Here is a 17,535-nt window from a genome sequence, read left to right as displayed (position 1 = left end):
GATCAGTTTCCTTATCTCACTGAACAGCTTATGGAAAAACTCAATAGGCAATGACATGGGTACTGATGAGTTTCCTTATCTCATTCAACAGCTCATTAAGAACTCAATAGGCAATGACATGAGTACTGATCAGTTTCCTTATCTCAATCAACAGCTCATGAAAAACGCAAGAAGCATGTCTCACCCCTTAAGTGCTGGTGGTGGTGTGGCGGGAACCCCTGAGCTGAGCTATCTGTGCCTGGTGCGGGGGAAGGGGCGGGATTGCAGGAGTCAGGTACCGAGGAGTGAATCTGATTAGGATCGTGTCCTTGAGATTTTCAGTGCTTAATCTAATTTATTTTTAAGTTATTCTTCTGGAATCTGTGAAGATTTTCAAGTTTATTTTTTTATTTTGATGATTCTGGTGATAGTTAATGATAGCTTAATTATTCATCTTTATGTCCTTTAGAAATGCTTTTTATGAGAGACCAAAGCACTAAACAAATAAGCGAATATTATTGATTGCAGAAAATACTTAACTACTCATAATAGATTCTCTCTCTCTCTCTCTCTCTCTCTCTCTCTCTCTCTCTCTCTCTCTCTCTCTCTCTCCTCTCTCTCTCTCTCTCTCTCTCTCTCTCTCTCTCTCTCTCGGGCCCAGATCTATTCACTTAATGTGCAATGAAAATGTGATGTAATGGTGTTATAAATCCGCCATTAAGGTCATTTATTGCCTGCTAATTACCGGCGCCTCTCGTCATTGAATTTACTGGCACTACGTTGTATCAGGTCAGTCCTCAGCATGCAAGAGGAGAGCAAGACAACCCATTACAGTATGCGTGGCTACATAAGAACATAAAGACAGATGCAAGAAGCCATCAGGCCTACACGTTGGCTGTCCCTAAATATTCACCCTGTATTCTCTGTATTCACCTGGTTCATAAATTTTGGTAATCATAACTAAGCTCCCTGTTGACTCGGCACTATCAATTACTGAGTCTGTTCCAGTTATCTAGTATTCTATTTGAGAGCGATTTTCTTCTAATGCCTTTTATTATTATTATTATTTTTTTTTTTTCAATGTAACTTTTACGAAGCCAGAACCCGTTATTTCTTGTTCTGTACTGATTGGTGTATTTCCCTCCTACACTCCACCTGGCATCTACGTCTTCCTCTTACTGTGACGTCAATCCTGTAACTTGCTGTGGTCTTCGCGCCTGCAGCTCAACAGTAAGCCATATGAAGAAACACGCGGGACAATTATCATCAGGGTGAAACTGAATTAATAAAACAATAAAACATTCGCACTAACTAAATTGCACAGGACGTTATTTTTGGCCATAGGAAATTTTACTGCGCATCTCCAAAAGCATTGTATGTGTGTCATTTGTAACATCTACTGAATCATATCACTGTTCTTCATCCACTCACTCTCAGGCCCGCATTCTGAAACACTTAAACGCCGCATCTCTACTACTTTCAAAAGGTTCAAGTTAAAATTACACCGGTTTTTAAGGGTGTTTCTATGGTTCTAGTGACAGATGAACAAGATTTCTACATTATCAACAAGGCAAACACTCGTGAGAACCCAGCTAATCATTTCTATAGCGTTTGAAAATAGTCGTGGTGAGAGAGCAAAGCGTTTCAGAATACAAGCCAAAGTCTCTGTCCAATAAATCAGCGACTTCAGAGATCAAGGGTGTGTGACTCGCTTCTTCATCTCATTGGTATCCAGCACCTTTGTAGCTACAGCGCACTGGTTACTTCGGAAGTCCCTGCCTGCTTCTGTATTTTCTTCTGTATGCGACTTATGGGATGGGAAGTTTGAAGCCGTTTCTTATAATTTTGGATATAATTTTGATTTTTTTTTTTTTTTTTTAGGTCCTGACACCTTCAGTTAGCCTTCAGTTTGTTTGTTTGTTTGTTTGTTTTTTTCACCTTTTTTATGCCCTTGGTCAGAGCCTCTCTTACATAAAAAAAAAGGTAATAACTTTTCATATCCGATTCTCTAAATGGGAAAAAAAAAAAAAAAATACTCATGGGTAGAAGATCCGGCGGTCTTGATGTTCACGTTAGAACTAGGGACATTATTTCTTAACGTGAATGTGAAATGCTAATATGATTTGTATGGTCATCATGAATGAAGCAAATGATAGGCAGCCAACGATTAAATGCTTGTATAGATGTTTCGCCAACCGAGCAATATTCCTAGATACTATTAAAGACTTGATTGATCATACACAACTGTTGAAACATAATTATACTTATAATGGTGTTAACTTTTGCCAGCGGAGGCAGCTGAAATGGCGCATGGCCGGAGACTGTAGAAAATGCTTCGCTCAGAAAGACGAACAGAGAATAATTGGAAGAGAACTGTGGAAGAAGACCAGGAAAAGACAGGTGATGTTCCTGAGCCGTGTGACGAGTCTAGAAAAGGTTCAGAACGTTATTTACTTTATCTTGTTTATCTTTTTTTTTCTCTGAGCTACGGCGCAGCCACACCAATGCCATACGGGGTCTGGGAATACGAGAGAGAGCGCTACCTATCCCAGTAAGTAATTGTCGTGAACCTGAATCTAACTCGCACCGTTTTAACTGAAAGAGATTGTGAACCGAACATTTCAACACATAACAACTCAGGCCCTTTCCAGTACTATACAGTTCTAGAACTGAATATTACCAGCACATTAATAAGACATTTTACTGTTCTGTATGTAGAACTTAATAGAATTAATGAATATTGAAACACACACACACACACACACACATACACACACACACACACACACACACAGATAGATCGAATGATAGATAGATAGATAGATAGATAGATACTTTATTAACCACAACCTAACATTACTATTTCACTGATTTCAATGACGAACATGGTCACACAATTTTTTTATTTTATTTTATTTTTTCTATTTTGTGTGTAGATTCAATTCATAGAGTATGTGAGACTATACATTTGACCAAAATAACGTGGAAATATGAGATCCATAATACATAAATGATACATATAAATTACGTAAAACATCTGAGGAACACTCACACACACACACCCGTCTCTGTCTCAGGATGGGGTCACTTACTCCGCCAATCACCCTGCTCATCGCCCGCTCATTGCTTTCATTTCACTCCATCTCCTGTACTTCCTCTTCTCTTTATCGCTTACTGCTTATGATCTGCAGTTGATTTGTGTGTTTGTCGATGGATGAATTTAGCATATAAGTATAAAAAGTTGTCATCATAAGAAAGCTTGTATTCGAATAGTAAAAACAAAGTGTTGTGTCTAGCAATTCGATGGAGACGCGAGGTATCTGTTTGTTACCTGTATTTTTATTATTTTGTTTCAACGAGCGTGCTTCACCATCCTTCCCTTGTGACACGTTCATCAGGCCCGTACTCTAAAACGCTTTACTTTCTCGCCACGACTATTTTCAAAGGCCATACAGGTAATTAGCTGGGTTTTCAAGAGCGTTTTTGCTGTAAATAATGTAGAAATCTCGTTCATCTGTCATTAGAACAGTAAAAAAGCAATTTAAAACTCGTGTAACGTCAACTAAAGCCTTTGGAAGTAGCGGAGGTGCAGCCAGAAGTGTTTCAGAATATGGCTCTGAGTCACGCGTGAGTGCAGGATCAGAAGGGTGTGCCCTGGATAAGAAGCAGTATGTATGTGGCAAGTACATCCATCCTAGTTTTTGCGACTCTGACACGCTAGACTTGCTAATTATGAATAAAAATTGTATGAAGGAGTGTTACAATTCAGTTTAAAAGTTCGTGGCTGACCATAACTAAAGTCTTAATTTTTCTTCTAAGTTATATATATATATATATATATATATATATATATATATATATATATATATATATATATATATATATATATATATATATATATATATATATATATATATATATATATATATATATATATATATATATATATATATATATATATATATATATATATATATATATATATATATATATAATGGCCTTTACAATGGCCTTCTCACTGAGTATCCTTCGTTTCAAGTATTTATGTGTATAAATATTTTGCAGGCATAATAAAGTCTCTCTCTCTCTCTCTCTCTCTCTCTCTCTCTCTCTCTCTCTCTCTCTCTCTCTCTCTCTCTCTCTCTCTCTGTGCCACACCCTTAAAAATCAGTAAATAACAAGACAAATACAAAAGGAAAAAAATACTATCACATACAACTCCATTCAGTCTCTTTCTCTGTCTGTCTCTCCCTCTCTTAGAAAGTTGAAAGCAAAGGAGAGTAACGAAGACACCACCACCACCACCACTGTCAGTACCCCGAGCCCAGCCAGCCTTGTCAGAATGGAGGAGAAGTGTGGGTGGGAGACAGGACCTAATCGAGTGCAGCACGAGACATTTCTCAAGGCTGTACTGGATATGCTCCTGGAGAAGGCCGTGTTTGAGGGAACAAATCGGAAGAACAAGGTGAGAGAGAGAGAGAGAGAGAGAGAGAGAGAGAGAGAGAGAGAGAGAGAGAGAGAGAGAGAGAGAGAGAGAGAGAGAGAGAGAGAGAGAGAGAGAGAGAGAGATGAGTGATTTCTTGTATGTAGTTTTTTCTTTTTATGTTTTTTTTATTGCTGTACGAAAAATAAATCGTGCAATTATAAGCATGTTGTAAGTATGTTTAAATAAAAAAAAAGAACTATAAATATCTATGATATACAAAACTATCTCATGATAAAGTTTATAGTAATGCTAATATTTCTCTAGCATATCTTCGTTGTTATTTTTTTTATGTTAATCCTTTTTCTCAAATTGTAAAATATAGGAAATTGTTGTTAATCATAAGATTCAACATTCTACATATCCATCATTGTCTGTCTGTGTTTGTTTATCTGTGTCTGTCTGTCTGTGTGTCTATCTGTGTCTGTTTGTCTGTGTCTGTCTGTCTGTGTGTCTATCTGTGTCTGTTTGTCTGTGTCTGTCTGTCTGTCTGTTTATGTCTATCATTCTAATCTTCTAAAACTCCTTATCGGCTCTGAACCTGATTAGTAAACCTATTCCAGTAATCCATCATTCAATAGGCGCTTTCATCTTATCTCTTTAAATTTACCTCATTTTAAAATATATTTGTAATCAGTTGAAAATCTGTCTCGGTACTAACATGATTACTGGGTCTATTCTATCCATTTGCCACTCGTTTTGAAAGTTAGTATCCCTCCAGTCCCTTCTTCCAAGAGTCAAATGAATATACACATATAACAATTCCCCCCCCCACTCCCACCCCCCAAAAAATAAATAAATAAAATAGATAAATAAATAAATAAAAATAAAAGTAAATGTCCAATCTTCATCGAATTCCAAACATCACAGGAAAACATTAGCCTTTCACGTAACCCTTTGACTGCTAATGACAAAGCATGACACTACTTCTTGTGAACAATTTTGAATTATTTCGCTGAACCCAAATATCATAACAGACACTAAAAGGTTGAAACTAATGGATAATGCCCCTTTGCTGCCAGTGGTATATTATATGTTGTAGTACTTAGATACACGTGCATACATACATATACTGAACTATTTTATTAAGCTAAAGGAGAAACCACAGGAGTTAGAGGGTTAAATAGCACAGAAAATAAAATGTTAATCACGTAATAAAATTAATAAACACATGCAGCTGGTGGAGTGGCAGGAACCGGAGGAGTTGAAGCAGAAGATGAACCTGGCAGTGCGAGAGGAGGGAATGACGCACGGGGAGCTGTTCGCCTTGATGCAGCAGGTGGTCAAGTACAGCGTGAAGACTGGCCACCCTTACTTCATCAATCAGCTGTACTCAGGGTGGGTAACGTTGCCGCTACATCATGTCCTGTCCTGTCCTGTCCCATCCTGTCTTGGCTTGTCTCGTCTTGTTTTGTTTTGTTTTATCGCGTCTCGCCTCTGTCTTTTTTCTTTCTTATTGTTTTTTTTTTTTTTTTTTTAGTTTTCTTGTCTTTTGTCTCGTTTCTCATCTATTTAGTCTCTCTGTCTCTCTCTCTCTCTGTCTCTCTCTCTCTCTCTCTCTCTCTCTCTCTCTCTCTCTCTCTCTCTCTCTCTCTCTCTCTCTCTCTCTCTCTCTCTCTCTCTCTCTCTCTCTCTTGCATGTATGTACTCATACAAACATTATTATTATTTTTTTTTTTCGCTAGAAATAGATTACCATGCAACGTATTAAACAACAGATTTCAGGCAATCCTACTTATTGGTGTGATATTATACGTAGTGCTGTGGTGGTGGACTGTACCTGACCTTGCTAGTGAGACGGGGTGTGTTCATTGTGGGAGTATTACTGTTTGCTGTACGAGTACTTGTGTTCAGGCTGGACGTGTACGGGCTGGTAGGCCAATGGGTGACAGACGCGCTGAACCCTTCCGTCTACACCTATGAAGTGGCGCCTGTCTTCACTCTTATGGAGATTGAGGTAACACTGAGAGAGAGAGAGAGAGAGAGAGAGAGAGAGAGAGAGAGAGAGAGAGAGAGAGAGAGAGAGAGAGAGAGAGAGAGAGAGAGAGAGAGTCCTTAAGACCAAAGACAAAAAACGATTATCCAATATTATGAGTAGTGTCTTGAAACCTCCCTCTCGAGAGATTTTAAGTTATAGGTAGTGGGAAATACAGAAGCAGGCAAGGAGTTCCAGAGTTTACCAGGAAAAGAAAGATTGAGGATACTGGTTAGCAGAAGCGATACGGGGTTTTTAAGGGTGTTTTTTTACTGTTCTGTTGATAGATTAACAAGATTTCTACATGATTAACTGGAGAAACACACTTGAGAACCCATCTAATCATCTGGGCAGCCTTGAAAAATAGTTATGGTAGGAGAGCAAAGCGTTTCTGAATACGGCCCAAAGTAATGAGCGGTTGCACATCACGATCTTCCTTTCGTGCAGGTGCTGTCCGCTATGGCCTCGCTGGTGGGGTTCGAGCAGCACGACGGCCTGTTCTCACCGGGCGGTTCCATCTCCAACATGTATGGGATGCTGCTGGCGAGGTACCGCACATTCCCCGAGATCAAGGTAAGGGTGACAGAGAACAGAAGGAAAGGAGGAAGATTTAGAATGCAGCAGCTACGTTGTATAGGATGACGAAACGCCACTAAACATTTTATCTTTACAGCTGTACGAGTACATCCTGCAGTCATTTTGTTTGATTATCCTCTCCATTTCACCAGTAAGTGAGGTGATGAGGATGCTGAAAGAAAATTACTGCAGGGTGTTGAGATGCATGTGGCAGGTGAGGTGGGTAGACAGGGTGTCTGACGAGGAGGTGATGAGATGAAGGGTGCAGGATGTGATGAATGTACCTAGGAGGTGTGGATTGATGTGGTGTAGACACTTCATGAGAAAAAAGAGTGATAGATGAATAAAATCAGGAATCAGGTTGTTAGTGCCGAGTCAATAAGGAGCTTTAAAAGATTAGACAAATTTATAGAATGGAATGTTATAGTTTAGGTATGTTTTACACAGAGACTGCCACGTGTAGGTCTGGTGGCTTCTTGCAGCTTCTCTTATTTTCCTTTGTTCTTATGTTATGTTCTTATAATTATAGTTTAGATACAGGTAGGTATGTTTTGCACAGGGACTGCTATGCACACTTATGTATACTCTTATGTTCCAATCCTTTGCTTGGCGTGGCGGCAGAGCAAAGGTTGTAGTGAGCTGGGTCGTCTGGTGGCCCTTACATCCATAGACGCCCACTACTCCTTGAAGAAAGCTGCGATGACCCTCGGCCTTGGTAGCGACAACCTCGTTCTTGTCAACACTGATGCGGTGGGAAGGTGAGCAGGGTGGATTGTAAACAGCAACGGAATTTCCATCTCCTTGCTCTGAACAAACTGCTTGACTGTAGGAGGCAGATGGTAGGAGGGGAAAGAATACTCAGAGGAGCGTAGGTGTTGGAGGTAGTGAACAGGGGCGAGGTATTTCAAAGGATCGTAAATAACAACGGAACTTCCATCTCCTTGTTATGAACCGACTGTTTGACTGTACGAGGGGAAAGAATACTCAGAGGAGCGTCGCAGGTGTTGGAGGTAATTAGGAGACCAGCAAAAATATGAGTTCCGACGAAGACTTGCAGCTGATTTGTGGAGGAAGACGGGATGGAGATGGACATAAGAGAATATATCATGTATGGCTGCAAAAAAAAAAAAAAAAAAGGAGAGATTCATAAGCCGTCTAACCGTGTAAGAAGAAGAAGAAGAAGAAAAATAAGAGGAAGAAAACTAATGATGATGATGATGATAGTTACTTCGAGGAAGGAAGAAAAGAAAGGAGTAGGAAGAAGGGAAGGGAACAGTTGAGGGTAAAAAAGCAAGAGAAGCAGAAAGCTATTGTTTTATTTTCTTTGATTTTTATAGGCATTTGCTAGCACGAGGTGGAGCAGGAGGAGGAGGTAGAGGAGGGACCGCCGAAGTGAGAAAGAAACGGGTAAAGATGCAGTTGATATATATATTTTTATCCATTTATTTATTTTTTTTCAGGATGGACGTGAATCACTTGAAGCATTGCATTGAAGAGGAAAAGAAGAAGAAATCCACCATCATCATGGTGTGTGCAACTGCAGGTGTGTGTGTGTGTGTGTGTGAGAGAGAGAGAGAGAGAGAGAGAGAGAGAGAGAGAGAGAGAGAGAGAGAGAGAGAGAGAGAGAGAGAGAGAGAGAGAGAGAGAGAGAGAGAGAGAGCGCAACAACTTACTCTACAACAACAACAACAACAACAACAACAACAACGACTTCTACTAATGCTACTACTACTACTACTACTACTACTACTACTACTACTACTACTACTACTACTACATCTAGTGGTTTACAACCACAACTAGGAAAAGTAACAAGATCACCTACAACAGGAACACATAAAAAGGGGGGGAAAAAAAAAACACCTACATACTGCCTCACCTGATCTAACCAAGTAATGTCTCCCTTGCAGGCACAACAGTTTTAGGCGCGTATGACCCCGTAGCGGCGATTGCGGACGTGTGTGAGAAGGAAGGCATTTGGCTTCACGTGGACGCTGCCTGGGGTGGCGGCGCTCTCATCAGCCCAGCGCTCAGGCATAAGATCCGCGGAATACACAGGTGAGACACAAGCATCGCAAGGTGTAATGAAGTATCCAAAGAGTATAAATAGCCGTCAGGCCTACAGGTGGCAATCCCTGTGTAAAGGCTCGACTACTTTCAATAAGCTCTTGTTGAAGGTAGTGTTTTTACGGTTCTACTGACAGATCAAGAAGATTTCTACATTATTAACATAATAAACACTCTTGGGAACCTAGCTAATCATCTGTGTGGCATTTGAAAATGGTCCTGGAGAAACAGCGTTTCTGGATACGAATCCTCTTTCCACTTATCATCCTCATCCATTATTTTCTTTTAAAGCTTCATGATGACTGAACACTAACAACTTGATTGCTAAGTTTATTTCATTCATCTACCACTTTTTTTTGAGAACGATATAGTTTTTTCCTCTCTCGTTTTAAATCGAACTTTGTCATGTTTGAACCATTTTTTTTTCTCCTATTCTGATTACTGACCATGAAAATAAATTGCTGACCCTGAAAATGAATTAGCGACCGTGAAAATATTACTGATCCTGGGGAAAAAAATGGTGACCCTGAGAATATTACTACTGATCCAGGGTCAAGTCACCTGAGTGTTTATAGGCGCACTGATCGCGGCCATTCAAGGATTCCTTTGTTACACTCCAGCACAGCAACCAACCACTCCACTCATAAGCCAACACTCAATTTATCCAAGTATCCTAATTAGTCTCAGGCCTGGACTGTTAGGTGCTTAGTGTATTCATATGTCCACACGACTTAAATTAACATCATACTATATAACATGGACTTAGTGCCACATCTGGTGATACCAAGTTTCCACAAAGGATTTGTTTACACTTTGTCTATTTAATACGATAACATGAAATATAGCACTTTCTACTTAGAATCATATTCTGAAACACTACTGAGCTGCACCTCCACTACTTGCAAAAAGCTTTACTATAGTCAAAGATACGTCGGCTTTTAAGGGTGCTTTAGGGTTCTAGTGACAGATTAATAAGATTTCTACATTATTAAGAAGACAAACAGTCTTGGTAGCTCGACTAATCATCTCTCTGGCTTTAGAAAACAGTCGTGTTGAGATAGGAAAGTGTTTCTGAATACAAGTCTTATTCTCACCCCATCTATTTCACGAGCAAGCGTTAGAAAAGAACAGGTGAGAATGAAAATGAAGTTTTATTTTTTTTTATTTTGTCTTTCTTTTTCCTTCATTCAGAGCGGACAGTGTGACGTGGAATCCTCACAAGTTGCTGGTGGCACCTCAGCAGTGCTCCGTGTTCCTTACTCGACACCCGGGGCTCCTCAAGGCGTGCAACTCTGCCTCCGCTGCATACCTGTTCCAGAAGGTGTGTGTGTGTGTGTGTGTGTGTGTGTGTGTGTGTGTGTGTGTGTGTGTGATCTTTTTTTATTTTATTTTATTTTTTTTGCGAGATTGAATCAAACTCGCTATTTATTTGTTTATCTCTCTAGTTATTTATTTATTTATTTATTTTTTTTATCTTTCAGCCAATCCTACCTACCATCCATTCATATATCAGCAATTGTGAGAATTTTTGAGGGAATTAAATGTAATTGACCATGCCTATAACCCTTATAATTCTTTTTTGTAAGAGCACTAAAGATAAATCTTTAGTGGTCTTACAAAAAATAATTATAAGGGTTATAGGCATGGTAAATTACATTTAATTCCCTCAAGAATTTATTTATCTGCCATACCTCAGACAAATTTATCTACCTATCTACTTACCTCCCTAGCTACCTATCTAGCTACACTACCCATCCACTTATCTACCTACCTGTCTATTCATTGTAGGACAAGTTTTACAACACTTCTTACGACACTGGGGACCAGCACCTTCAATGTGGGAGACGAGCTGACGTCCTCAAGTTCTGGGCAATGTGGAAAGCTAAGGTGAGGAGGTGCTGACTATTTCAAGAGTCCTATGCAATAAAACAAGGGCGATAGAGACGAGAGGTAAAGAATACAAGTTACCTAGTGCCCTTCCTTGTGACTCTTGCAGTTAAATGATTCTCCAATCGTTCTCTCAGGGCACGTCTGGGTTGGCGCAGCACATGGAGCGAGTGTTTAGTTTGGCCGAGGAGTTCGCTGGGATGGTGTCAAGGCGGGGTCGTGGGTGGCGGCTGCTGCAGATTCCAGAGTGCACCAATGTTTGCTTCTGGTACCTACCCCCAGCACTGCATGATGTCCCTGCCGCAGTGTTGCAGGGCACACTAACCACGCCCGCCGATCATCAGCACTTCAAGAGGGTGTCAGCGGTGAGATTTCATAACAGTTTGATGATAGATATAGATATGTTACGTTTGTTATGATATGATAGCAAGTAGGTATTCTTTGTGGTAGCCTGGAGTTATGTTTTTTTTTTATGTATATTGATTAGTAGATGGTTGAATAAATGAGTGTTTTACGAAATTACCGTGGAAAAGAAACGTTTATTTTGCTTTTCTTTCTTTCTCCTTACTGTTACCGTGAAAGAACACATTTAACGCCAACTCTTCTTCCTCTCTCTCTCTCTCTCTCCGTGCATCACTAATCATCCCGGTCTTTGTCATCCCTTTTTCCTCCCCAAGCTCAGTACGCAGTTGTCTTACCTTCCCCATCTCCGTCTGCAGGTTGCGCCGCGCCTCAAGGAAAGAATGGTGCGCGAGGGAAGGATGATGATCACTTACCAGCCACTGCGAGGACGACCCAACTTTTTCCGCCTGGTTCTGCAAAGTTCACAGGTAACCTCACATGACCTCGAGTACTTCATCAACACCATTGAAGAGCTGGCGCAGAATTCTCAGGAGTGATGTTGTGATGTAATATGTACCATGTAGTAACTTTTACGTAGAAATTTTAGTAGTAGTGTACGGTCATTGACTAACTCCCTTTTTTTGTGACCTTTTTTTTAACTAAGGCTTGAAGAGCGGGTACTAAATTTGCAGGAGTGATGTGATGTAATATGTACGTATCAGCCTTTTACGGTGAAATCTTAGTAGTGGTCATTGATTTACTCCCTCGTTTTAAGCTTTTTTTTTTTTTTTTTCTGGTAGTTTCGTAGGGACTTGGCCTTCATGGTCATCTTAGCCTGACTAGTACGGTGTCAAACTTGTCGGGTTTACGTTTCCATTATATTTTTGACAGGTTTGATCCAGGGAATGCCTCACGGTCCACTTATCCCTTCCCTCTCAGATAGTTTTTGCAGTTTCCAAGACAGGACATTAGGACATTATGATTTCCTGCAAACAGTTGTGCCCTATAGGAACTTAGGCAGCGTCTGTTCTTATGTATACTCTTCAGTGGTCATACTTACAGTGTCATTTGTATTCTTTATATTTTGTAGTCACTGAAAACATTCTAACGCCGGGTGTAGGCCCGGCGGCTTTTTGGAGCTTCACTTATTTTTTTGTTTCAAAGCAAAGATATTGAAGTACGTGGGCTTGAGGAGCTTCTTTATTACAAGAGCAGGATATCTAGTGACTCTCTATTACCTCATGTAACTTAGATTGTCCAGAGACAACATAGATAACCTATAGTTGTAAATAATTGATGTACAATGTACTTGTAGCAACTGTAGTGAATTTCACATCGTTAATCGTTTGACTGCTACTGATACTGTGACGTGTTATTTTATTGAGTAACTCTTAGACTTTACTCACTGGGATGAAAACTACTGGGTTTTGATTCCAACTACTCAGGGCATTCCCACTGCTGTCAATGGTGGCTTTCGCAATTATACTCTAAATTTGCATTGCCACATTTCATCGAATTTGACACGAAGCCATAGCAGTCAAAGGGTTAAACGAGTAGTAGTAGTAGTGATTATACTGTATAATAGTATCTGTAACAGTGCTAAAATATACATTTCTTGTTGTAAATGTCATAGTAGCAGTTGTATTGTTATTATCATTATTGTTGTTATTGTTGTTGTTTCTTTTCTTATTATTTATCTTTTATTTTATTTTTTAATTTTTACTATTCATATTCCTTTTATTATTATCATCATTAATATTTTTAGTTTCGTCTTAGCTGCACTGGTTTTCTGTCACGGCTAAACATTTCCTAGTTTCGATATCACATTGTATTACCACACCGTCATGCTGCTGCTCTCTCTCTCTCTCTCTCTCTCTGCGGATGTCCTTAATTTGACAGCTCTGATTCGTGTGTGTTTGTGTTTCATGCAGTGATTCGTACTACACACTAGCTATTGCATAACACGTATTATTCATTATACATCATATTTCAAGTGCATTACTGTTCAGTAAAATAGACGGAGGACCTTTGATGCTACGGCTTGGAACAGTGTTCCTCAGCCTGCCATTCTAATTGGGGATTGGTTCTCAAATAGTGATAGATGAATGTAGTAAACTCAGTAATCAAGTTGTTAGTGTTGAGTCATTAGTCAGCTTCAAAAGAAGAGATTACATTAATTAATGTGTAAGGATGATAGGTGGAAATGTTTCATGAATAGGCGGTATGTTTCATGAAGCCACTTCTACGGGTTGGCCTGATGGCTTCTTGCAGCTTCCCTTATGTTCTTATGTTATCAAGTTATACCCATGGCTTGAAATACAACATACCTCTCTTATTGTTTTGAAGACACCACACTGTTTGCTACAACATTGTTAAATTAAACTGAAAATATAGCTTGCTGAACATTTTATTCATCATCTCAATAATAAAGGAACATAGATATAAATAAAGAGCTAAATTATTGAGCATATTGACTATCTAATACAGGAGGTCTATTCCCTAAATTTTAGTATCTGGCAGATGGACTCTACTTGTCTTAACATGTCGTAATCCTCTTTGACAGTACCACACTGCTACCACCCACTCACACCATTCCTGCCACTACCTCACCATTCCCCCAACTACCTCACACCATTCCCACCACTGCCTTACACCATTCCCGCCACTACCTCACACCATTCCCCCCACTGCCTCACACCATTCCGGCCACTACCTCACACCATTCCCACCAATGCCTCACACCATTCCCACCACTGCCTCATGCCATTCCCTGCAATGCCTCACACCATTCCCACCACTACTCAAAATAAGAATTTTTCATTAGTCCGTGAGTTATATGGTGCATACACTGGCTTTGACTTATCAGGTGTACATGCATGCACTGTTTTATAAAGCATGCACACTAACTTAAATGATTAAGAGATTTATAGTTACAGAGAATCATACAAATTAAGAATACTGTATAGTACATACTGTTTTGTTTTCTTTTGATGCAAGAGTGGCCCTGGCCAAGGGCAAGGCAATAAAAAAAAAAAGTTAAAAAAGGCCAACTGAGGTGCCAGTCCCAAAATAAAAATAAAAAGGATCATAAAAAAAAATGGAGGATAAGTGTCTTGAAATCTTTGAGAGTTCAAATCTGTTACTGTATGTAAAGCGTATGTACCTCATGTCATTATTCCTCGGTAATCATAAGTGAAATGTTCAATAGTTTTCTATTTGCATGAAAATGTGTAATATGTTTAAGTATCAGTATTCAATGCTATATGAAGCACCAAAGCCGATGCTCACTTGTTAGTAGAGTGTGGTTAACCCACTGGTCGCTACGGGCATCACTCACAACCAAGTCGCGCTCAGACAAAGACGGGCAGGATGGTGACAGAGTTCTTACTGTAGCCGCACCGGCAGGTCTTCATTAGATCTCAGGTGATCTGTTTTACTGATCACACCCATCATCGTAGGGTTGAGGAAAGGCAGTTCTCACTCTCTGACATTTATTGATGAAGTAGTCATGGCCGTAAGAACTCGATCCTACAAGCAAGAAATTGGCTCCACGTGAGACCATAGCAAGAGTTAGTCACAGGGCGAGGGGACGCTGACGTAAGCTTATAGGTTGACCTCTGAGGCCCCTGGGTCAGCCCTACCCTTGACGACAACCACTCCCTTCTACCCACAGTGCCTCGCCATCATTTTGTAGAACCCATGGTCACAGGCAAGAAAGTATAATAGTATGTATGTGCACTGATTGAGTAGCCTAAGTGAATGAAAAATTACCCACAATTAGCTAGTATTAGAGTGGTAATTTTAATTGCTCTTTCAGTGTCTCAGTATTGACACAGTTAAGTTGTTAGATATGTCTGATACTGAGGAAATTAATGCCATAGATGACCATCGGTAAGGTGAGGATGAGCAAGTGGACAAGGGTCAAGCTTATAATGAAGTTAGTGTCAGGGGGTGAGTGCTGACCAACAAAGGAAAGGAATGTCAAGTCAGTGTAACCAAGGGAAGAGCAGAGTCCTGTAAGCATAAATGGAGCAGTGTTCCCAGGAAAATTAAGAAAGGACTAAACAATATAATTAGCCCCTTTGAATTAGAGCTCATGTCAAACGAAGAGGCATTTCATCAGTATTATGTGGAATACACAGAACTTTGTGTATTCCACATAATGTATGTTACATTCCATGACCCACAGGAACCTACCTCCTGCAATAGAGATAATGAATTGATGACAAATGAAGTAGATGGACAAATAGTGAATCTCAAGCAATAAATCTCAACCATACAGCTCCAAGTTTTGTACCAAGTTCTTGTAAACACACTCATGATGTCAACATACCTAATAATGTGAGACAGAATCATCAAGCTTTTTCTCATCCTGGGGGAACCTTTGCAATTAACATACCTGATCCCAAGTGGAGCCTCCCTCCAATAAAATCTAACATTTTTGATGGAGAACCCATGGAGTTTCCAATTTGGTTAAAAAACTGAAATTTATGTAGAATCTAGAACTTCTTTTAGTAGAGAGAGACTTGCCTACTTAAACAGGTATACAACTGGTGAGGCAAAGGATGCTATTAAAATGTTAATGCACTTTAACTCTGATGCTAACTATGGGCAAGCAAAGAAAATTCTTAGGGATAGATTTGGAAACAAAAGTATCATAGCTGATGCTTACACAAAAAAGTTAATGAATTGGCTACAAATCTCTCAGATTGCACAGAAGTAGAAGTAGAAGTGCACACCGGCAAGTAGAGCTGTGCACATAGACAGCCAACAGCATGGATACAAGTTCCTTCCTAAGTGCATGTCGTCGCTTTGTAGGATGAAGAGGGCCTGTAAGACAGTTGAGACGTGACCAAGGAACTAACTTTGTAGGAGCCAAATCAGAGTATGAGAAATGCTTGAAAGAACTAAATAACAATAAAGTCAGAAAAGAACTCATGAAAGATCAGTGTGACTGGATTGTATTTAACATGAATGTACCACATGGTACACATGGGAGGTGTTTGGGAGAGGCAGATATGCACAGTGAGAAATGTTCTCTCTGTGTTACGTGATCAGCTTGGTACCCAGTTAGATGACCAAAATCTGAGAACCTTCTTAGTTGAAGCTGAAAATATAGTTAATGGTTGTCCCCTAACTGTGGACCATCTTAACTCCCCAGAAAGTCCTACACCACTGACACCCAGTAATTTGTTAACTATGAAAACAAAGGTAGTACTACCTCCTCCAAGCATTTTCATTAAAAAGGACCTGTATTGCATAAAGAGATGGCACGGAGCACAATACCTAGCCAACCAGTTCTGGTCCAGGTGAAAAAAGGAGTATGTGTAAATGACATAGTTATCATCAAGGATCAGAATGTAGCAAGGAACCAGTGGAAACTGGGAAGAGTAACAGAAGTATCTCCTGATCATGATGGGTTAGTAAGAAAGGTTAAGTCCTGGTGTCAGACTGTAATCTTGACAACCAGGAAAGACGCACAAAGGCAAACAGGACCATCATAGAGAGGCCAATACATAGTCTAGTATTGCTGTTAGAAGGTAATACATAAGAATAGACCGGAGCATCCCCGCCGAGGAGCCAGTGTAACAAAACATATTATGTGCTAATCCTAGTTTTAAGGTACATACTAATGTTAATTTAATGTAAATTGTTACACAATTTAGGGGAGCCATGTTACTGCATGTAAAGCGTATGTACCTCACGCCATTATTCCTTGGTAATCATAAGTGAAATGTTCAATAGTTTTCTATTTGCATGAAAACGTGTAATATGTGTATCAGTATTCAATGCTATATGAAGCACCAAAGCCGATGCTCACTTGTTAGTAGTGTGGTTAACCCACTGGTTGTCTGCGGGCATCACTCATGGCCAAGTTGGGTTCAGACAAAGATCTACAGGATGGTGACCAAGGTAAATACTTTAATTTTGTAGTAAAATCTGATTGTCATAGTGCCAAGTTGATTGCATGTATTGTTAATGAATACTGTAATATGTTGAAAGTGTTTAATATCAGTGTATAATGTTATTTTGTAAGAAATTGAGACCGAGAACTTTTTCGCAGTCCTTACGGTCATGCCTACCTCAATAAATGTCAGAGAGAGAACTGCCTTTCCTCGACCCTACGATGGTGGGTGTGATCAGTAAAACAGATCACCTGAGAGCTAATGAAGACCTACCAGTGTGGCTACACAATCACTGGAGGGAGGAAATACAGAAGCAGACA

At 39.8% G+C, this 17,535-nt stretch overlaps 1 protein-coding gene across 2 annotated transcripts in view; it reads left to right on the top strand.

The window, feature by feature from the left end:
• LOC135106893 (cysteine sulfinic acid decarboxylase-like) overlaps window positions 1–13,703 on the top strand; it is a 14,846-nt gene extending 1,143 nt beyond the window's left edge. The window contains exons 2-13 of one of the 2 annotated variants that reach the window (XM_064016281.1): window positions 2,269–2,530; window positions 4,240–4,444; window positions 5,640–5,800; window positions 6,317–6,419; window positions 6,885–7,010; window positions 7,635–7,771; window positions 8,474–8,556; window positions 8,924–9,071; window positions 10,272–10,401; window positions 10,869–10,967; window positions 11,105–11,332; window positions 11,687–13,703. In XM_064016281.1, the coding sequence (XP_063872351.1) occupies window positions 2,310–2,530; window positions 4,240–4,444; window positions 5,640–5,800; window positions 6,317–6,419; window positions 6,885–7,010; window positions 7,635–7,771; window positions 8,474–8,556; window positions 8,924–9,071; window positions 10,272–10,401; window positions 10,869–10,967; window positions 11,105–11,332; window positions 11,687–11,866 (1,821 nt within the window). In that variant the 5' untranslated portion in view covers window positions 2,269–2,309 and the 3' untranslated portion in view covers window positions 11,867–13,703. The remainder of the gene's footprint in view (window positions 1–2,268; window positions 2,531–4,239; window positions 4,445–5,639; window positions 5,801–6,316; window positions 6,420–6,884; window positions 7,011–7,634; window positions 7,772–8,473; window positions 8,557–8,923; window positions 9,072–10,271; window positions 10,402–10,868; window positions 10,968–11,104; window positions 11,333–11,686) is intronic. The other variant, XM_064016282.1, reaches the window with a different exon arrangement.
• Window positions 13,704–17,535: the final 3,832 nt, after the last annotated feature.

Source organism: Scylla paramamosain, chromosome 14, assembly GCF_035594125.1.
Source record: "Scylla paramamosain isolate STU-SP2022 chromosome 14, ASM3559412v1, whole genome shotgun sequence".
Taxonomy (NCBI): Eukaryota; Metazoa; Arthropoda; class Malacostraca; order Decapoda; family Portunidae; genus Scylla; species Scylla paramamosain.
The sequence above is the reverse complement of the archived record's forward strand: the minus strand, read 5'-3'. Positions and strand labels throughout refer to the sequence as shown.